Source organism: Myripristis murdjan, chromosome 7, assembly GCF_902150065.1.
Source record: "Myripristis murdjan chromosome 7, fMyrMur1.1, whole genome shotgun sequence".
Taxonomy (NCBI): domain Eukaryota; kingdom Metazoa; phylum Chordata; class Actinopteri; order Holocentriformes; family Holocentridae; genus Myripristis; species Myripristis murdjan.
The window spans coordinates 10855921-10879260 of NC_043986.1; the positions used below are offsets into that span (position 1 = coordinate 10855921).

General features: G+C 40.8%; 1 protein-coding gene across 1 annotated transcript; it reads right to left on the reverse strand.

The window, feature by feature from the left end:
* Positions 1-266: 266 nt before the first annotated feature.
* On the reverse strand, positions 267-20575 carry LOC115362500 (RNA-binding motif, single-stranded-interacting protein 2-like). Its single transcript, XM_030056454.1, has 14 exons — positions 20459-20575; positions 14604-14785; positions 11314-11372; positions 10885-10976; positions 7514-7671; positions 7094-7173; positions 6872-6981; positions 6663-6709; positions 6475-6568; positions 5393-5443; positions 5138-5248; positions 4349-4429; positions 4165-4255; positions 267-3184 (listed from the first exon to the last, which is right to left on the reverse strand). The coding sequence occupies exons 1-13, from the start codon at positions 20528-20530 to the stop codon at positions 4178-4180; spliced, it is 1215 nt and encodes a 404-aa protein (XP_029912314.1). The 5' UTR covers positions 20531-20575; the 3' UTR covers positions 267-3184; positions 4165-4177.
* Positions 20576-23340: the final 2765 nt, after the last annotated feature.

Consider the following 23340-nt stretch of genomic DNA (forward strand, 5'->3'; position numbering starts at 1 on the left):
TTTTTTTTCTGTGAAAGGGACAAGAGATGTGCATCATGGCACAGACGGACAAATACATAACTGAGACAGCCGAGGAAAGGTTTGATGCACGTGACACAACCAGAGAAAGGGCTGCAAGGACAAAGTTAAACATGATCTGCAAACTGACCCTCATGTGTGACGCCTTATTGGACAAGTTTCAGCTAAATGTTCTCTAAATACTTCGCAATCCAAAATTAGCAGCAATAGTTTCTTAGATTCAACAAGCTACCACTCAAACCATTCTAGGAAACCTGTGAGATTTTTTTTTTTTTTTTGTCTTCAGTATTTTGGATAAAAACAATGGAATGACAATGGAACACAACAAAATAGTCGTACAAAATCTGGTAAATATTTCTTTGCTTGGTAGACCTATTTTCAGAGTAGCTTTGTTGTAACAAAAATCTCTTCAACATTAGCAGTGCATGGAAAGAAAAACAAAACAAAACAAAAAAACAACTATTCCAGTCAGAGATCCAGCCAACCAAATCTGTGTAGCACCCTATTACCCCTTTCAGTGAAATCTAAGGCATTTCTGTGAAGTTTTATTTTCTCATGGAATTAATAGTTGGTTTTACGGTTTACAAAAAAAAAAAAAAAGCACTAATAACCAGCTTTGATTCGCTCCGCATGAAAACACATTAACAAACAGAACAGGACAAGAAATGTCTGTGCCTAACATAAAAATTGCAACTGGATGGAATGGAAATTAAAACGTAACAACTCTCCAGGGTCCATTTAGACAAAGCACTAGATCCCGTGAACACAGACCCAGACCGCTGCACAATGCATGATTTCTTTGGTGAGACAGAGAACAAAGCCTAACAAGACAACTGCAATTAAAAAGACAGGTGAGCAACACACCACTTTGTACACATTAAGCACACCTGCCATTTATTTTTATTTATTTTTATTTATTTTTTTCTCCTTTTGAGTAGATCTCCAACAGTCATCTTTTTTTAAAAAAAATCCCTTTTAATGCAGCCATTTTACTGGCAGTTAGTGAGCAAAAGATGAATCTATTCATGTAGAATGAAAATGAAAGCCACTGATGAAGCAGAGTGTGAAGTCGCTGTGTGAGGTGATCCATTGTCATAGTGTGAGGTGTCTGTTAGATATACCTAGTATTGCATTATTAAGGATAATAAATTAATTGCATAGACCATCAGACCTTGGGCATGTTTTCCGAACACTGGACGGAAGAGTAAAGGATATGGACACAGTACCAGCTGTGAACAGCCATGAGAACTACTGCAGTTAGTTATTGCCTATGAACCTTGTACACTAACTGAATCTACATTGCTCTGGCATGATGAGGTAAGTTAAAGGTTTTGACCATAAATCTCTTACATTGTTCCCACTGCTTGGGGTACAACTCTGTAACAACGCAAATGAACGTAGCATAGAGAATCCATCCATGACCGGCTGTTATGCTCATAAAGTGCCAACACGTGTGACACAGACAGAATTGAGATGTCTTCAAAAACATTAAAGCCTTTTGGACATCAGCAGAGCGAGCTAAGTACGCCAACATACAAAAAAATCACTCTCCATAAGAAAATGCACTGTTGAACACAAAAATCTACTTCTCATTATTTGAAGCACACAACACACTACCAAAAATAAAATCAAAGCCTCTTTGAAAAATAGGATCAATCTTAAAAGTATTAAAATTGAATAAAAAAAATCTTGAGAAAACTTTTTTTTTTAAATTAAAAAAAAAAAAAAAACTAATAAAAACAAGGGAAAAAAACACGCAGAAGTAGACACAATAATGGCCAATATCAAAGCATCTCTATACTGGCCATATTAGGCCATTTCTATAATGTGTCTTATGAAAAAAAACAAAAACACCAGGACAGAGCCACACTTTTTACAGCTGATATCAACTGTCCATGTAATAACAACTTCATATTCTAATATCAACATTTCATTCTTGCTAGGGAAAATAAATCTACGGTTTCCTTTTGCAGATATTCAGCGTCTCATTTACAAAAGCAAATTGTGTAAAAATCTTATCTTTGAAGGTACATAGCAATACACTAACTGCTATGTACACACAATTTGATAAAATGTTGTTATTAAAATAATAGTGCAGTTATTACACCGATAAAAAAAAGAAACGGAACGAAGCCTAAATAAACTTAAATCTCTTATATACAGGCAGCTCTGTGTGAGATGGGATCCTGGCTCTGCAACTTTGGACTTAGTCAAGTGGAGCAGCTCAAAGTGAACCAAAATTTGGAAGTTTCTCATAACATTCTCTGGAACGCTTTCAATCTAGTTAGCTCTTTAAAAGCAGTACTTGCTATGAAATCTGAGACCTCTAAATAATGACTCATCAATGTAATTTGTTGATTGTCTGAAGCTTTGTCACGATTGTTGGAACTATACGTTATTTGAGACTCAAGTGCCAGAAACAAGCGAGAAGCCTTCATGTCGGGTTTCCTGCTTGATCAACCTGCTGCCACGGTGTGAGAGAAGCTAATCCTAGTTAGCACCATGTCTGTCCAAAACAGGAGTCCTTGGCTTTAAAGTTGGTTTGTCTGCTTGTATTTGAAGTCTTCTCTACTCAAATATTTGCAATAATCAATATAACAATGACACATGGAGCTAAAAACAACAAAACAAAGAAGTATGTACAAAAAGGCAGGTTCAAAGCTCGAAAGTACAAGACAAAAAAAAAAAAAGAGAAGAGAAGAAAAATCGGCATATTTTACAACAGACCAACAAAACATTAGTCTAAAAATGACACGTGGTGTTGAAATATTCTGTTCCTGGTTTTACGCTGGCTCCTCGGAGTTGTACTAGAAAAGAATTTGAAATACGTGCACAGAAAAAGAAAAAAAAACTTGACATTTGTTGTGTGTTTGTGTGTGACAGATTTTCGTTTTTCTTATCAAAATAGACGCTCCATGTTGTGTTCCTCCATTTCCCGTCACCTGCCGTCCTCTTGTCTTGCTTGTATGGAGTAAAAGAGTTTGTCATAAAGTATGAGTTTGTAGAAAATATCCTTTTGTCCTGTGTGTGTGTGTGTGTGTGTGTGTGTGTGTGTGACAATCCATGTTCCTCCCGAGTGTCTGGTGCCTTAAGTCCAGAGTCACTGTGCTGCGTGTCAGCAGCCAGGCCCCACGAGAAGCGCTCCAGCTCCACAGGAACATGTGACCTGACCGAGGGGGAAACAGCGGCCCGTCAGCAACCAGAGCAACACATCAAACCACAGAGAGAGACACGCAGGTTCACATCTGCTCCGAGTTTGTGTGCTAGAGCTGGGCGATACAGACAAATCCAATAATAGAATATTTTTGACTGAACACCACGATGTCGACATTGTTATAATATTGTAGGTGTGACTATTGGTGCTTTAAAAAATATTTATTAGGAATGGGGGAAAAATCACTTCACTTTCCAAACTGTGATTTTTTTTCCTTTTGAGTCAATAGTTACATTTAATTTTTAAAAAATGTAATTATTAATTCATTCATTTTCCAAACTGGTTATCCTCGTGAAGATCGTGGGGGGCACTGGAGCTGATCCCAGTGCTAAACGGGCAGAAGGTTAGGGGGGAAACACCCTGAACAGGTCACCATCTAAATTAAATTATAATTCATTTAAATTACAATATATTAGAGAAGAAATTATAATTCATATACTATGTGACATCCTTATTATTGTTTTTTACTTATATTTTAATCATCTTTGTTTATTTTTACCTTTTATTTAGTTAATTACTTCATTTTTACAAATTCATTTCTCAAATCTATACATTAATTACGATAACTGTAAATTTTAAGTCCTTAACTTTCTCCAAAATCGAACAATATCGAGGGCAATACTTAGATCATCGCAATAATAACAGAATCAAAATACATTTTGAATTTAATTAATTCTGACTGAACCTACATTTCGGCACCCAAGTATCGTGAACCAACATGTTGTGCACTTATGCAGTATCACATATTATTATAACCAAAATCCCAGATGATATGGAGTCTCATATCACAATATTGATATAATATTGCCGTATAATATATAATAATAATAGCCGTAATGTAGGCACATACGGAGATACAGAATGAACGAACACACACACAGACACACACACGACCCAACAAAAACACACACTCTAGATATGAGCAAACTCACCTCTGCCACCTCTTCACTTGTTATGCTGGTAGGAGTAGGTTGTGTGTTCTGTGGGTGTCTCTATGGCAACAGATTGTTGGACGGCACTTTCCTGAAAAAAGAGGCAGTAAAGATCAAATCCACGAGTGACAGTTTCACAGCGTTATCTCATTCCAGTGATGGGAGGAAGCACAATGTTCATTACCTCGACTGAGACGTTGGTGGCAGGCACTTGGGTGTACTGGGGGATGTAGGTCCCCTGCATAGATGTGTTTGCAGGCATATACTGGAGGAGAATGCAAATGATACATTAATAAGGGCTGACAGCTGTTCAACATGTCTGTACGTTGGCAATATCGTGATCTCAAACAGGAGAAAATTTCTTAGAAGCTGCACATGGCGAGATTTTTAGTTGAGAATACCCATATCTTTTCAGCGTACATCACAAAATCTGGCTGCAAAAGACAAGAGAGTCCCATGCTCTGATTAAGATGCTACAGCTTCACCCTGCTTGTCCATTTTAAATTCTGCTGTTCTCCAACCCACGGGATGTGACAAATTAAAATGCAAAGGAAAATGCTGGATTTCATAGAACACAGAAGCCCTTGCTCTCTCATTTCAATGAGCTATCATTAAAACCTGACAGCTACCACTTCTGTGTTGTACCACTTAATTTTTTTACCTAATGCCATTTTCACCTTGGTGAAAACATCTCACTGGTACAAAGCAATCCCCGATTGGTAAACATGAACAAGCCCCCTTCACTGCTGCTCTCTCTGTCCAGTGTACTGCAGTTTTCAAACTACTGGTCTAGTGAAACCGAGGGTACCATAACACTTTAAGTTAAAAAAAAAAAAAAAAATCACAAATAGTTAGCTAGTGCAGCTTTAACTGCAACAATGATGATACAGCTACACTATGTGAAGACTGATTATTAAAATGTGTGTATCTAACAGCTGTATGTGAAAGATCCTACACTCTACATGACACTGACCGTGCCACTGCTGCCCATGGAGAGGTGGCTTAGCTGCTGCGTGAGAGGCCCCATCATAGAGGTCGGCTGGATGGACATAGTGTGGTCCATTCCTGGCGTCAGGACCGCTCCCTAAAGAAAATCACAGTTATATCGGTTAACATTACAGAATGGTAACCAGAAAGACCGGCAACCTCTATTCAGGTAAGAGATTATTGTGATGGAACAATGTCACAAACAACAAAACAGGAAGGGAGGTCAGCGAGTCATACTCACTGTGGGCGGCATGAGGTACGATTGGTGATGAATCCAGGATGGGTTGTGGACCTGCAGGAACAAGACAAACTCATATGTACCATGATATCATTCCATAAAATGAAGTCTCATCAGCTTATTAAGCATCAAATGGTTAAGAGCTATGTTTGATGCTCATTTTTTACATATGACACCAGTCCCACATCTGCTTTGAATCCATGAAATCACACTTGCGTAGTTTACACCTGACACAACCTTTTTAACCCTTTGATGCATGAATTATGAAAGCATGAGTCAAGATTTTTTTCTTATGTGTTTTTAATCTTCTTCTCTCTATACTTCTTTAAGGATGCAGGACTGGTATCACCATGTCATGATACTAGTATTAACATGTTTTCAGCAACAAGAATTGACCGTCTCTGCATAAACCTCAATGGGGGGGAGCAGCAGAGAGCACTCTAACAGCTGATATGCAATTCCACCATAGAAGCCATTGTATTTAGGAGAAAATGACTGTTAAACAGCTGTCCACTGTAGTGACCCCTATGCGCGAAAGTGTTAAAGCAGTATTTCATTTAGTTTTAAATAGATGGATTATAGGTGCTTCATCACCAATTTAAAACAATTAAGTTACTCATCAAGATCATAAGATGCTCAGATAAAAATGTAGTGTTTGCTTTTTCAAACTTCCTATTCACTTGAACTAAAACAATAGCATATCCTGCTTTTTTAGGCCTTACAGCAGTTTTTTGAGTCTACCTTTGTTTTGCATTTATATTCTTGCTTCGCGTTAAATTGCTACTTATAAGTATCCCAAACAGGACATGTTTCACCTGAATGGTAATCTGGTGCTGCAGTCTGCAATCCTTGGTGCAAAGGCGATTTGTAAACAGTACACAGTTTGCTCTTGAGATGAGAATCCAAATTCCATCAAGGAGGGTATATTATTGAATGGATTCAATCTTTCGGTCTGTTTTCCCTGCGTTCGTTCAAGTGGACGTGAAGAAAACGATGCAAATTTGTCAAAGCAACTTGCAGTCTTGGTGAGTAATTCTGATTAAAGTTTACATGCCAAAAGCCTCTATTTTAAATGACCCCAGTACCTGGTAGGTAGATACAGGAGAATGCATGTATGGGGAGAGGGAGGTCTGCGCTATCATCCGGTTGGGGGCAATGCTGTAGGGAGAGGAGTAGAACCTGCAGTAGGGACACGAGTCATTAGTCACTAGAACATGCTCCAGGTCCCTCCGGTTGATTTATCATGGGCAACTATCAGATTAGTAGCACTCACCCATTCTGTAAGGCTGTGGTGGGGTCATATGTCAGTGTCATTCCTCCCTACGGGGAAAAACGACAAGACAGAGCTATTCACCAACTACTGCATCACCGTGTGGGTGAATCACGACTATGTATCAGAGGCATCACACTGTATAGCATGATAATACGTTTCCAGAGAGGTCATACAGCTGGAAGGAAAAGCTCTGAAAGATGAAAACTCACCGTCTCCCCATCTCTCGTCCAGGGCCTGCCGTTCTGCAGATACTTCCCTTGGCTCTGACGCTTCTTCTGGCCCCCATCGGCAAATTTACACAACAAGGGCTCTGCTGGTACTGGGATGGGGTTTGGATTTTCATATTATATCAGTGCTCTGTGATGGGGGACTATGTTCAAGATCACTATTGTCTACCTTGACGACATATAGATTAAATAAAGAAACCTCACCTGGCACTCCCGGTGGAGTCTTGATATATTTCCCATTGAAATGCTGAATGATGGCTTCGCACTTCTCTGTTGACTCCATCCTGCAGGAAAAGGTTATTTTATCTCAAGTGATTATTAAATCCCATTATTGTGTATAACAGTAGCAGGTGGAAAATCATCATTGATCTGTTTCAATTTGACAGAGATGAATAAGTTCTTCCGATACTGGCCACCAGAGGGCTCAGTCACCATTACTTAACTGCATATACTGAGACATAAAGTTCATCTATGGTGTTAGTAATAACTCCTCTAATTTAGGATTTTGCCTCACGTTACTGTATATGTATTTTATTTTACTTTTTCCCAATGAAATGAGGCTGCACTCAAATCACCCTTAGTCAACTGTCCTCATACTTCTGACTGCATACCAAAGGCCTATACCTGGCAAAGCCCACTCCTCGGCTCGTCCCATTGGCGTCACGGAGGATGCGTGTGGAAATGGCCTGGCTAAAAGGCTTCAGCATGTTCTCTAGCTCCTGCTCGTCCATGGACACCGGCAGATTGGAAATGTACAAGTTGGTGGGGTCCTGCTCCTGTTGCTGGATGGATAGAAGCCAGGAGAGGATTAAGGGTGAGGAACAGACACGGCTCTTCATTTCCTCAGAGCAGAATCACAACTGTGGCATGATGACAGGAGTCCTCCAATAATCAAAAAGCCAAGAAACTGCTGTCAATAGCTTAGCAGCATTTATGTAACCTTTTAACTGGAATTGTTTAAAGATGTCTTATATTTGGAAGGGTGGAGAGACGGGGACATCAGACAGTTGGAAAAATAGTCTGAGAAAAAGGGTAGAGGTTTGAGGTTGCAGACAGATTTCATTTTGGCCGGTGTGAGAAGCTGAGCTGCATGGAAGAAGTCTAAGAAGGGGAAGATATGCAGAGATGGTGGAGATAGCGGTGCGCCTGGACTTCAGCTGAACTTTTCTCTGTCTCTTTGACTGTCTGGTTCTGGCTCTTCCTGCTTTATCTATTCCTTTTTTCTTCCTTTACACCCATCGCTCTCATACTCCATCTCTGATACTTTATTTCCAAAAGGGTCAAAGACAAACACAATGGACAACTAGCCTCTTAAAAGGATGAAGGGTGCAGGTGCTACATAATGTGATGTAAGAGCATAATTACATTTCAAAAGCCTCTCCATCCATGAATGATCCAAAATGATTATGTGTGCTCAGTGTGGTATCACAGGGAAGATATTTTGGACAAAGACCTCTGGAAATGCTTCATGCTATCACATTCCCACAGGGCGACCATTATCATCCTATTTCCCTGGGCACGGTAATAATATGTCACTTGCATGCGAGCAGTTATGTTCATGTATTAATCCTGACCTTGAATTCACACGCAGGGGCCGGTTATGCCTGCTTGCATAAATCCGCCAAATTATGCAGCTGTTTCAAATCTGAACCTGAAATTCTTAGAGAACGACCTCAAACAAACTCCTTCAGAGTAGCACAGCTTCATCTAATGATTTGGATTTATTTGGTACATTTTTCTACCTTGCACCCTGTTCAACCAAATTTAGTTTGACCAAAAGCAACGATAGCTCGGGAGATAACCAATCTGTATCTCTCCCTAACCATTTTGCATATTCATTACATTGGAGTGCAGATGTGATTAAAAACCTGTAAATGCATTGTGAATTAATTTCCATGCCATGAATAATGCATATGTAATCGCTGCGACCTGTGGTGAAGGTGATTTCTCCCTCACCTCCCTCCTCTTCTTCCTCCTTCTCAGCAGTGAGAACTGGTGATGAGGAGCTAACCCATGCATGGAGAAAAGACCTGCTGTGGATTTGAACCACCAATGAGTCAGAATGAGTCAGAGAGAAATCTGACACAAACATAAGCCATGTTGTAAACCCCAGAGTGAACAGGCAAGTGAAATCAAGTTACTTTGTGAGTGAGAAGCCGTATCAATGTCAGTGATCCAGCTTAACAAGAGATCAGCTTTCGAAGGGTGTTAGTAGTGTGTGTGTGTGTGTGTGTGTGTGTGTGTGAGAGTGCGCACGCGTGTGAGATGATGATCTGGTTCAGGCGAGGTTGGTGAAGTGCGTGTGTGGTTGTCAAGTGTACTGAGTGTGTGTGTGTGTGTGTGTGTGTGTGTGTGCGCGCGCGTTGACAGGGCGGGTGGCTGGGCACAGGGCCCTGCTGACTGGGGAGCTGCTCAGACACTGAGTCAGACGCCACCAGGGAGAACAGACAGGTCCTTTGTGCAGGGAGCTCAGAGAGCAGGCCCTGGGACACACTCCCTCTGCACCGTCACTATGCAGTACAACACACACACATGCACATGTACTTCACACACATACTCATGTTCATCCACACACTCTTGTTTGTGCATACACATATTGTACCGCTTACTCAGTTATCCAAGCCATAAATACAGAGGGCATGGATGGAAGTGGGCATGCATGGAAGCCATATGTACATGCTTACACCCTCTCAAACACACAGACAAGCTGTGAGGCTTAATTGGCCTACATTCATATAATCATGCTGCCTACCAAAAAAAATGGGGAGATGAGAAAAAGATCACGAGACAGCATGGGAAGAGAGCATGCATAAGCAGAAGGTAAGGTCAGAGGAACAGAGAGCTTTTTACACTGTCCAACTGAGAGTTCCTGTTGCAAGGTTAATGAATTAAAGTGACACCATACAAGTTTGGGACAGTGGTGAAGCTTGTTGACCTGGGGTGTCACTTTGTTGTTGTTCAATACCAAAGACTTTTGGCATTTCTGCTTTATTTGACAGTCATAGTAGAGAGAGACAGGAAAGGCATAGGAGAGAGAGGGGATGACATGCAGCAAAGGGCCTAAGGTCAGATTCAAACTCAGGACGCTGCCATCAGGATTCAGCCTTAAGAAGTAGTACGCGCTCTATCAGGTGAGTTACCAGGGCGCTCCAGCAATGCTTATGTTGAAAAGCTTAATGTATTCAAGCACAGTAACATAACTGCAAGCATTAGTCCCTGTTGGAACAGAGAACAAGATGTGGTGTGCTGCTTTTAGGCATACTGACAGAGATCAATTTCAGTCAAATCTATCCGTCTTTACACTGACCATTTTTTTTATTCTGTTGCGGCTGTGCCTATATTGTGGCAGTACACCACAGATAAGTGAATGCATTTGAAACAATGTCTTACCTATTTAGCAAAAATGTGACATTTCCTGATTGGTCCTAATTCCTTGCTCTCTCATTATTTACCTCCACTCAATGCAATATTGATTGCAGGTTTTGTTTTGCTGCGACTTTTTATTTTGCTTTGTTATGTGCTTTCATTAGACAGTTCCATTGACCCAAGAAATGATCTAGTCTGGTGTTATATGGCTGGCCTTCCAAGAAGACTGCAAGATAGTTAGTCACACCGGATCAGCTGAGGTTCTAGCATACTACATCAACCTACTTGTGTATTGTATTGAAGCGCCAGAGCATGCAATTTGTTTTATATAATGTCAAGAAGTAAACTGCTTAAAATTCATTTAATAAAATAAATAAAAATAATAATAATAAAAAAGATTGGCATTAAATTTCTAATTTAATACTCCTCTGTCAGCTTTTTGCAAAATAACTGTCAAATTGTCTTTTCCATAAGGAGCAAGGTGTGACTGTTCAGTCTGTGATGGGAGCATTTGCTGCCTGTACTTTGGATTTAACCCTGACCGGGACTCTAAAATGAACCCTCCTGCAAACAGAGTGACATGATTTCACTGCATAGGGACCTCCAGTGGCTGGGAAAAGGGTTCTTACCTTGGCCATCTGAGCCTGGACTCCACCTGCCTTCAGCGCTGTCACCGCCTTTTGAGCCGATGATGGGCTGTCAAAGTCAACAAAGCCATAGCCTGCAGGGACCAAGACAGACAGGAGTGAACTTATGACAATGAGATGTGCATACCACAGGATTTTATGTGCAAAGGCATGTCACTTGAACTCATGAAGCACACACAGCAGCATTTAAATTTTAAGAGACAGGCAGCCAGGTTTGGATTAATGTGACAGTGCCTTTCCACAGAAGACAGATGTGGAGTTATGCAATGCTGCCCAGAATCACGTTACGTCACAATTCACACCTGTTGAGAAGGGATAAGTGTGCATCTAAACACAAAAAAATGTTTTTGATGGATTTCTGCCTTAGAGAGAAGAGCATGTCAGAAATGTACCATAACCTCAACTCCTCACCTTTGCACTTGTTGGTGGTTTTGTCCAGGATAGCCTTGGTGGACACGATTTTGCCATACCTGGAAAACATTGAGATTTATGCTTAAGAATTGCCTTTGCATAATGTACAAAAATGACTTCCATATTAGCATTGCAACATGGTTGAAATAATGGAGTTTATATCTACACAAACCACGGTATAAAGACTCATGCTCAATGACTACTGAATTATAATTGAACTGACAGGTTCAGCAAAATGAAAGCTGAGTACAATTACATCCCCTGATAATAAATGATGTTCAGAGGGAAATGTCTTTGAAATGGGATAGGACACAAATTGAATAAAATAAGAGTAATGACCCGTGGGTTTCTGCATGCTGGTAAAATTACAGATTTCCATATCACACTCATTCCAGCTCACACATACATGTTGATAGGGATCAAACCTCAAGGGGAACCAAAACTGACACGACATTCGATTTTACAACAGTATTGCAAAATCGAATGTCTTTGCATTTTCTGACAGAATCACAATACACTGTCATTATGAACAATCCTGCATTGTCTATCTAGCCGGGCAGCTATAGATATTGCAGATGTATAGGACAGGGCCTGGCTTGGGTCGATGCTTCTGTGCAGTAGAGTGTCTATCAGTTCCCATCTCTCCAGGCATGTGCATGCAGTGTAATCTGATATGCCTCTCCTTGGCTGTCCTGTCCAATGCTGGCTCACATCCACACTCTCACTCTGCTAACCAGCTTCTCTCTAGGCAGCATTCTGCTCCTCAGCTGGGTCTTAGTGCCCCTCACGATTAGTTCTTGATTAATCTCCAAAATATCAGCTGGAGGACAAGAGTCATTTTTAAATATATTCTTTTAAAGATTTACTGTTCCTCCTGAAATTGTAATCTGAAGTTTCATCAATTTCTTTACATTGGTAATAAAATTTGATTCTCCTTTAGGACCCCTTTTGGGTTAGTCTACCCCCACGAAGACTTCTGCAAATCCCTCGTTCCTTTATGTCATTGGCTAAAAGTCACCTTGAGATTATCCAGTTTTTTTATATTAACACAGTGGACTGCATTAGTAGATGTGCAAATTACAAATACTTATGTAGACAGTGTGCGGTAGGTTTAAATCTTAGTTCAGTTAAAACGATCCCAAACCATTATAGAGCAATAGAAGAAGACCTAATAATAATTGGTTTGGTCTTCAAGCGTATCAGCTGCTTAACTTCACTTAACTTGTCCTGAGTATCACAGATAGACTGTGGCCCATTTGCTGAGCGACTCATTCATCCTATCAAAACACTATAGCTGGCTGTACAACACTGACTGAGTCCCAGATGAAATAAGCAAACTGAATTCATCCTGTGTGGTCTTATGAGATGTCTGCTGTATTATGCATTGGACTTCCTATACAACATTATTATTTCATGGTACATTTCCTCTTCTAAGCTGATGTGGTGCCTGTTTCTACGAATTATACTATGGGATAACATATTCTCTAGACATTTAACTATGACTTCCTGCATTTCTCATATGCATCATCAATTTGAATACATAACAACTTGCAGTTAGAGTACAACTCTAGATTAGAAATAGTAGTTCAGCTGTGAGTTGTTGCTTGCTGCCCTGGTCTGTATACACAGTGGAGATGCCCGCTTACTGAATTCAGCTCAGAGGTCTGGGGCTACATGATGCGGAGCGAAAAGAGGGGCTGGAGACTCAGCCATGTGTGAGAGAGCACAGTGCCCAGATAGTCCAACCCAACGTCCATCCATGGTCAACCACCAAAGACAGAACCAGGGCTAGAACCAGAGCTACGGCCATCCATCCAGAGAGACGCTGCAGGGGCCGGGGATGCAGAGCCAACCCCCATCCCCTTCTTTCATCCCTCACTCCCTGCACACCAGACCTAAGAGCTCGCATAGAACAACTCTTGGCGTGGGGGAGGGGAGCTAGGGGAGTGTTGTTTCCTGATAGTGTGCGCGCCTTTACTGTTGTTTTAACTCGAGTAAAGTAAATTTAATTTACCCTGTGCTCCGTGCTTGCTTTTTTTACATCCCCCATGTGCAACAATTCCCTCTATCAAGTATTACTGGATACAGTATCCTGTCTCGGGCCAGTTCAGCCGAGAATTGCGCTGGCCTTAATGTGCGCTGCTAAAAGGCAAATTTCATGCAGTGATTTTATCTGCTGTGTAAAAGCAGAAATATGAGAACTACCCCCACAGAACACCACCTGACACACAAACCCTGAACTCCACTCACTCCTCCCCCTCTGATTCCCTCCATCTCCCCCTCCACCCCCCTCTTCATGCCATTGCCCTTGTTTGTCTTTCCCTTTCCCCTGGGCTCGCCGTTTCCTGTAGGGTTGGGCGGCCTCATGTGAGCCATATCTTCCAGACAGCTGTAAAATAGCAGGCCTCTCCCTCTCCTATTCAATCTCTCTCGCTCCCCTTCCCTCCTTTTCTCCCACTCTTCTCCCCGCTCAAAGTCTCTCTCCGCTCTTCTGGTTCTCATCACCAGGCTCCAGTATTCAATTAAAGCAAACCCAGATCATTTATCTCAGCCCAACTTGTTTTGATGTGTTTCATTGGAAATCTAACAAACAGATCGCATGACACTGTTGTTTGACGTCTGTTACATGCTGCCCACATCACAGTTTGAGACAACATTCAGACAGATGAGCAACACAGTGAGGTATTTATAGTGCAGAGTATGACTTTGAATGTCGATAGAGTACCCTCAACATTAGCGTACTGTGGGAAGGTCACCTATAATAAGACTAAGGAACAGAGGAGTAATAATTTATATAGGATAGAAGGCTACGGGGGTGCAAGAAGAGAAAGAGAGGACAGGAAGACAGAATTAGTGTGAGAGAGGGAGACTAAACATTCACTACCTAGTTGTTGGAAAGTCTGTGCTTAGCTGTGCCAAACTGAAAGGTCTTAGTTTGCAGTCCAAATGATTGTTGGTTTTTCCATAAGGCCACTAACTGATGGCACTTAAAACATACTTTGTGGGTAAAAAAGCGTCCCTCTTCTCAGTTCAAAAAATAGCGGCTCTAGTACTGATTTGTATGTCAAAAGTGTAAAATGGCCTTTATAACAGCATAAACATATATATGAAAAAGCACAATGTTGTGTGTGTCATTTATTCATCTATGCATTCATCCACCGCCATTACCCATCTGTCCATTCAGCCATCAGTTTATCAATTACTCTGTTGTACGTTCATCTACTCTGCCAAAGAGAGATTTATTAAGGGCTCGTGCAGAGGTTGGGGTGATTTGTTATTAGGCTACTTACGGCTGACAGAGTTTGACCAGATCCTGGTCTGTGGTTCCTGGGTGGAGGCCTCGGATGTACAGGTTGGTTTTGCTCAGCTGCTCTCCCCCACTGCTGTTGCTGCCATTGCTGGTGTTGGTGTTAGTGTTGTTGTTGGGGCTGGGAGGAGCCATGTGATGGCTGGAGGGGGACACATACGTCTGCTGCAGAGCAGAAAGAGGGCAGGGTCACATTTTTGGATGGTGCAGTCATAAACGAAGCAGAATCATTCTTTGATCTTTCTTGAAAAGGGGTGAAAAAGGATATCTAAGTAACTGAGTTTGACACAGGACGTATGGGAACAGTTGGCGTCTGTGAACGTCTCATTGAATGTCTCTGGACTATTAGATTTATCTGGAGAAAATCAGTTGAGGCCACCATTACCCAGATCACCAGCAACAGTGGCTGGTTAAGCTAAAGTCAAGTTGTCAACAGTATCCAATAGACCATGAGGTCAGAGCCAGGACATCATTGGTAGTTTAACTTCTTGACTTGAGTGTTTTTAGGAAATAAGATAAGATAAGATAAGATAAGATAAGATAAGATAAGATAAGATACTGTCCGTAGGTTAAGTGGACTGTTTCTCAATTCAATACAGCAATAAAGAAGAACATATGAAAATTGAGCCAATGGGGGATAAACAAACATACAAAACACACCATTTTAACAATATGCTATGCAGACAAGTATAACATGATCACAGCGGAAAAAGAGTGTGCAAAATAGCATCAGTGATAGCAGGAGAACATACTGATTAAAGAAAAAACTCACAAAGAAAATGTATGATATGAAACTATTCAAAAGGGAAATTTAATTCTGTGAAAATAATCACACAAATGAAACTCCATGTGTAGTTTTTATGCTGTATAAGAGAAGTATGAGAAAGAACAGTAAGTGAGATTACATCATATATACAGGATGTTCAAAAAAGTGCTCATATTCACATTTAAAGGTCATACATATGTGCAAAAAAGCGTCTCTGCATACAAATGCACATTGCAGACATATATTACAGACTCTCACTGCGCCTTGGTTTAGTAATGATGGGAAAACATAAAACATCACCAAGACCCGAGACTATGAAGTCACACAGATACTTAAAGCATTTACTGTTAACATTAATCAAACCTCAGCAGCCCCTGCAAGCCACCGGCAACAATTCAATCACACCGATATCGAGCTCACCCTGCTAGGAAGGAGAATCATTAACAGTTTGAAAGGATGGCTGGCTCCACAAGTCAATGTTCACTTTCACTCTAAGTAAAAATAGATCAGAGAAGCAACTAGCTGTTCCTGAAGAAAGCCATCGAATGAAAGAGCAAAAGTAATTACCTTTTCCAGATTAAACCCTTGCACACTGTCCGGAGTTTCAATTTTCCGAGCCTATCTCCACTTTTCAGTTATGTTTGGCTGTGCCGCTGCCTCTCTCTCTCTCTCAGTGCCGGAGGAGGAGGAACTGTTTGATTAGTTAGGGTCACCAGTCCCAGCCGCAGGGAACAATGGGATGGCTTGTTGGACAACACAAGGTCACCAGTGGACCACCAGCTTATTAACAGGGAGGGAGCTGTCAAAAAGACTGCCAGAATCAAGCTAATTATGACCTCTGTTCATTTTTACTGCTTTGTATCTGCTCTTTCCAATTCTTCCCAGTTTTTAATCCACAGTGGAGAACTGGATGTGTTCAGCATGTGAATGAAGAAACATTTTTGTATAAAATCTAAAAACAGGAAAAATGTGGACGCTGACCTGACGTCTCCAGCAACAATAGAAAATCAGCCATCATTCAGGCTGTTTGCGTGTATCTTATAGAAACATCCTTTCAGAAACAAATGACAAAACACGCAACACTAATAATTCATTTCCAAGCTATTCTGATGGTATCTGCTCTGCATCGCCACCAGCCAGCTGCCTGATGTTTTCCCAAGCAATTTTGCTTCAAAACAGCCTTCGCAAAATACTCAAGCTCCTTCATCAAACTGAGAAAGCACCCATTTATCTTGATCTCCTCCTCCTCTAATCTCCTTCTCTTCTTTAGCATTAACAGTACATTGTTCGCTTTCCCATAATCACAGCCTCAACCTGTGCCTTCCCTTGCCTTCACTCCAGGCGGCCTGCACAGCCTATCAGGAGGGATGCACCTGCAGAGGCCTGGGGAGATAGGATCTGACTGGAGACCAGGCCTGGGGCTAGGCATGGCTAGCGAGGCCTGTCTAATTGGGGTCTGAGCTTGTTAGCAGAAAGCGCTAATCCCTCTCATGTGCTCTCTAGTCAGAAGGTAGTGTCTCATTAAGGCCGCTCTGCTAGGCTCCTTCTGAGAAAAGGATGGCAGTGAGTCAGATCCACACCTAGTCCCCATCTGCCCTAACACCCAGCCGCCAGCTCCAGGTGTTTTACCACACATGTAGAGTGATGCCAGTTTGCTGCTGCAGTATTAAACACACACGTGCAGATGAACATACACGCGCAAAGACTCTCTCGTTACGGAATACAACACGGTACATGTGTGGAGGATGATTAGCAGTTTCATGAAGTACACTTAAAATATCCAAACAAGACCATCAAAAATTCCATATTTCCATGTTTTGAGCGGATGGGACGTTGAGAAGCTGAAACACGCACAATTGGCGATCACAAATCTCATGTCTATGAACTACCAATGTCTAATCTCAGTCAGTGCCCAAAGTCTGACCTGCTGGCATGCAACTGCTTTCCTTCCTGATTGGTGCTCTTCAATCAAGAGCTGCCTCCATGTTTACTTACACTGCTCCTTACATAAACCACAATGTCAGCTCTGCAGCATTCTTTAAGTAAACAAATGTTTGTGTTTGCCTGCTAGAAACGAGGGGGAAGGGTTGGGAGATCCAGGGTTCAAGCTACAGTCGTCAACACGTGAACCACATTCCTTGAAGCATCACAAGTTCTGCGGGAACTGGCATTCAAGTCAACGAGACAAGATCAACCATGACAAATAGGGGAAATCAATCTGTGCATACGTAGAACATACACAAACTGACAATCTACATGACCAACATCAAAGGAGCGAAAGGCGTTCCATTTTAGACGTATATAATGACTAATTAATCCTCGCTGCTTGTGAACTGTGATGCTCAGTTGCTTCCAGCAGTTGTGTACAGAGACCCTGAGCAGTATGCAGCCTTCACATCCCCATTTCTAGCAGGGTTTATGCCGCTGTTGCAGCCCAATGATATATCAAGCCTTTGCCAGGCTATGATAGCCGTGCAAGCAGCGCGGGTACAGTCAGTGGCCCACAACATGGTGCAGAGAGGGACTGTGCTCCAGGCAGCAACTGAAGACTGATGAGGTGATTACAGTTGGAGGGAGCGGAGGTGATGCCCGCAGGCAGAACAGGTGACTCAAGGACTTTTTATCCCAGAAAGAGCACAAAGCAGCGAGTGAGGCAGGATGTTCGCCTCTTAATTCACAGTCATACCAACGCAGGCCACGGCTTTCAGACCAAATAGGCTTTGTCCTGGCAACAAAGATACCAGCCCGTTTATGTAACCGATACCAAGGATGCTAGAACAATCAGATCAAAAATTCTCCTGATGTCATTATATTTACTTATGTCATTGAATTCTCTTACATCACAGTGTGTGTTCTATTGAGTCCTAGAAAACTGTAATCCAAGCATTTTTTACAGTACATGAAGAAATGAAAAGTATGGCATTATTCCGTTGTTCTTGTCAGTGCTATTATTAAGGTGACATACATTAAGTTTCAAACCTAAAACAACTTGCCCATCATTAACAAAGATAGATTGAGCCTGTGTCAACATATTCTAACTTTTAAGAGTCAATAAAAGCACAATCATTTGAATGAAGCTACTGCACAGGCAAACTGCTAAAAATTAAAGCATAAAATATAACAGAAATTATTTATGCTGTGTAAAAAGCGCAAATCTGTTCACTAAACACTGAAATAACGTATCTTGAATGAGAGAGGAGTGTCTACAATGTCCTACCTGTTTGGTGAAAGTCACCTTAAGAGGAACCGTGGAGAAGATCATATTGTTACAGACAAGATCACTTTATATTATGTCTGTACGCAAAAAAACAGGTGTGAAGAAATAAGAGCAAAGGGTGATGAAAATCCTTAGTGGCCTGTGGCTAACAGGTGAGACTTCTCCTTGTTCTCCTCCTTCTGAGTCAATCTAGTTCCATAAAAAAGCATCAAAATCCCCACAAATGCTTACAAAATGCTTTTCAATAGGTATCAAGCACCCTGAAGGGACGAGGAGGGAAGAATGTAGGACAAGGCTTTACAGAAGGGGATTCACCCTTTAAAGAGGAATGATCAGGCTCTCTTGTCCATGTGAACTGAACCACTGACAGACAAGAAATCAAGGTATGTGAAACACACAGGGGAAAAAGAAAGGAGGGGGGACGAGGACGGGAGGGGGGAGGTAATCGAAAGCAGAAGAAAGGGGAAAAAATCTCTTAATCCTTTTCTTTTCTCCACCCTTTTCCTCGTAGTAAAAGACACAGATCAGGGGTTACGACATGACATTGGATTTACAAGTTTTTCCTCTTGTTTGATTTGGAGCCCTAACAATGTGAAATAATTATTTTTAAGGAAAACGCTCCAGTTTGCATGGAGCAGAGAGCCCATCTTGAAATGAGCACATTGTCTGAATCCAGGATTCCAGGAATTCCAGGTCATTAATCTGAGCAATCTGAATTCCTGCCAGCAGTGAGGCAGGGAAGGGAATAACACAGAGAAGGAGGGAGGTGTTGGATTTCAGCATCCTTAACACATTATTGGAGAAAAGCTGAGAGTCAGCCATCAAAATGCTTAATATGCCATTCCAGACGGAGCATATGTATTCCAGCAGGGGCATTATTTAAAACACGGCCTGGCATTAATCTCAATTCATTCTGCAAAATACTCATAATACTTTAAATCCTGCGGTATTCTGTACTTACTTTCCCAAAGGACGACAGACACTCACAGCACCATTTTTCACTGCCAACTTTGTCCACCATCATTGCACAATGTTCACGACTACACATATGATGGAGTAAGTCTATAGTCATTTTACAGGAGAAAAAAAAAATAGCTAACAATGTCACATCATAAATTAATCATTAAGAACAGGCGAGATAATCAGTTTTACGCCTTGGCATTTTCACCACAACTGATTCATACATTAATATTAGACTTATTACATATCTGTAACTGTTTCCTCTTTTTTTTTTTCCTCCTTCATTGTGCCATGCAAACGTTTTCAGTCATCATTAGTAGGACTCAAGGGGTGGGGCATATCTGTACGCGTAAAAGAGGAAAAAAAAAACTTTGCTAACTTGTGGTTTAGTCAATGAAATATTACCTACGCAAAGATGCAGTCGATTAAACCCCCACGAATTCACGTCAACAGTCGAAGATAATTAGCTTTTACATGAGCTCGGAAAGCCTTGCAGGCGTCTACACACGGTTTGCAAGCTTACTCTCTCGTGTGTGTGTGTGTGTGTGTGTGTGTGTGTCTGTGTGTGTATAGGAAGAGAACAGCGACCGTATCGGAGCAAACGAAAGCTAACTGTAGTAGTAATCCCTGGGCAACATTGTAACGGTCCGCTGTTACAATCTAACAACAGCAAAACAGTCAGCGGCGACATTGTAACAGCGAGGAAGAGAGTTTAAAACGTTGCCTGTGGTCCACTTTCAAGGACACTGCAGCTTAAATAGTCGAGCAACCTAACTGGAGAGAGAGAGAGAGAGAGAGAGTAAGAGAGAGAGAGAGAGCTCGAACAACACTGAAATCGCCAAAACGACTCTTACTTCCGAGAGAGGATAGCTCGGCTGCAATATATCGCCTTTACCTTCTTGCTATTCCTGCTGGTATAGCCGTTGTATGGGTTGATTCCTGTCCTTGGCGGCACAGAGAGCAGCATTTTTACAGCGCTATGTCCGGAGCGGAGAGCACAGCCAAGGCAGTCAGCTGACGTCAGCCAGGGAAATTCAGCCTGGAACAGTGGTAGTGATTGGAGTCACCACCACCACCACCACCTCCTCCTCCTCCTCCCCATCCACCACCCCCCCTCACCCCTTTCCATCAGCACTCCTGTTATACTCCACACTGCTGCTGGTGATATCCAAAGGTGGAAATAGCACTGATGTGGGAAAAAAGTACTCAAAATTTTAAGTGGCAATACCATAATGCGAAAAATGCTATATTAAAAGTCCTGCACTCATCATGTTATTCAAATATAGGTGCATGAGTAATAGCCGTGCAGTGTAGTTCAATGTCAAAAGTAGTTATCACTTATCAAAAGCAGTGCTTAATACAGCTGAGCAGTAAATACTATCGAAATTGCAATGTTCAAATCGCTAAAGCTTCAGTTTTTGAAAATATAAAGGTATAACATGTGACAAAATATTGTTATAAATGCAGTATTGGGCCACAGACATTCCCTGGCCCACAAATCATATTCTCCAGATATAAGAAAACATGTATGTTTTCTTATATCTAAAAACAATACTATCAGCATTTTTTCCCAGTGAAAATGAAGATTATGATGCAAATATTAAAATAATCATAGTGTGATTTTTAAAATGTATGTATGCATTGATTGATTGATTGATTTGTTTATTTACACATATAAGACACTATGAAAGATGCAATATAAAATGAACAGGGAACTGTGAGGAGAATTACCTAAAAATCCTCAAGGGGTTTGAAAATCATCCAGGCAGCATATCACTGACAGCAAGCATACAGAAATTATATGTATCATACTAATAGTTTTTAAAAAGTAGTAGAAAAGAAAAGAAACGTAGTATAGTATAGCATGTTAAAACAATACATCCAATGAATATCAGTCTGTTACACAATAGTGCGATGATCATAAGACATCCACTATCATTAACAGACAAACAACATACACTCATCAGATATGCTTTATAGATCCATCAGACAAGAAAGATAAGAAAGGTAATCACAACAGTGTATCTGTGTCTATGTATGTATCTATGTATGTAGTTATTTTCTTATTCACTTACTGATTTTCTAATCTATTTATTTATTTAGTTAGTTATTTTACAATATCACTCAGCCCCAGTTTGTAAGTAAACAAACTCCCTCTGAGCAGTGGTCCTTCATGCATTAACTCAAAAAGAAATACTTTAATGTTGTATCTGGTCCAAGTGGTGCCAAGTCTCCCTTTTCCATACTGTTGGTTAGTTTAAACTCTAACATTCCATCAGATTTTGTGAATTTGTGAACTTTATATGTAAAGTTTATTATGCCTAGTAACAAGTGACATCAGCCATCAGATAAATGTAATAAACAGTAAAATATTTCCCTCTGAAATGTAGGGGAGTAAAAGTATGAAGTCTCACAAACTAGAAATCTACAGGTAGAGTAGTACTACCTCAAAACTGTCCAGTGCAGTACAATACTTGAGTACATGCACTATTTACTTTCCAGCTCAGAGAAATAATACTGTATAGCATAAAGAGCAGGGGACTCACCCAAAATAGAAGCACTGCTACCTTGCTGAAGTTTCACTCAAGTTCACCACCAAAGGCTCCACAATCAGCCAGTATAGTTTCTGATGCTTATGTAGAGCTTTACAACATCTGAGCTCTTTAATGGGTGAGATTTAAAAAAAAGTATGAGTATGCAAAAGCTAATTAATCACTGTATCTGAGATTAGTCTGAGGTTTATTTCAAGCATTCCCAATTTTTACCTTACCCCATAAACATATTTTTCATGTTTCATATCTGACCTAGAGTCAATTTGATTGTTATTATTAATACGCAATGAGCCCTATCTGAGAGAAGGTTGATACCAGTATTTCAATATTGGAGTCAGTGGTGGACTTGGTGACTTGGTGGCCCTAGACAAAAGCAAGCTGAATAAGAAAACAATAATGCTCACTTGCTGTAACTCTGTTTGTTTGGATAATGGTCATCATCCGTCTGTTTATTAAATGACACACTATGGCAGATGGAGGGGCTTGCAAATTGCAGGATTCAGTATGAGATTGGAGGAAATTAAGAAAATGGAAATAAAGAAAAGTTTTCTTTATGCTATGGCTCTAATGGTAATACCACACCTGATTAACGCAGCAAATAGCCAATATGTTGTGCCATAATTCAATATAAGTAAAGGATGCGTTGTTGTTTTTTTTTGTGTATGTTTTTTTAAAAGTTGGCACCAAAGATCTATGTTGCCCCTCTCAATTACATTATTCTTGGTGTTGTGTGCACACAATGAGCCCAGCTGGAGATAGACAGAAGACGAAGTCATTTGTGCCATTCACTTTGTACAATATGACAGCCTCCACAGACTGATAAATAAACCATCACAGTAAACATGAAACCTTAATTTGGTTTTCTCAGCATTTCTGTTGTATTGTTATGTCATTGTGCCCAAGCTGAGTGTTTTCATATCAGTGCAATGCGCTATGTTACGCTCTGCTTGCTACGTTAGTGCCAATCCCCTGACACCCACCAGAGGAAATGAAATTCTCTGAAAGGAAATAATCCCTCATAATATGTCACCTTACAAACTATGCTGTCACATCTGTGTCTTTTTTTTTGTTTTGGGGGTTTGTGCTTGCCAGGAGAGCAGCTAATATCAAGATAAGTTTGTATTTTAAAAACGATGAACAATGAGTAAATGTCAGGAATCTAATTATGCGCTTCATACATTGTAAAATATTTGAAAGAGTGCAAACTAGTCATAGACAGACGTAT

What these genes read in the sequence shown, in the direction of transcription:
- LOC115362500 (XM_030056454.1), bottom strand. Translation starts at nt 20,530, where the DNA reads ATGCTGCTCTCTGTGCCGCCAAGGACAGGAATCAACCCATACAACGGC. An exon ending in TCCAGGCTCAGATGGCCAAG is followed by an intron (nt 7,672 to 10,884) that starts GTAAGAACCCTT and finishes CTATCCATCCAG; the next exon opens with CAACAGGAGCAGGACCCCAC. An exon ending in CGAGGAGTGGGCTTTGCCAG is followed by an intron (nt 7,174 to 7,513) that starts GTATAGGCCTTT and finishes CTTTTCCTGCAG; the next exon opens with GATGGAGTCAACAGAGAAGT.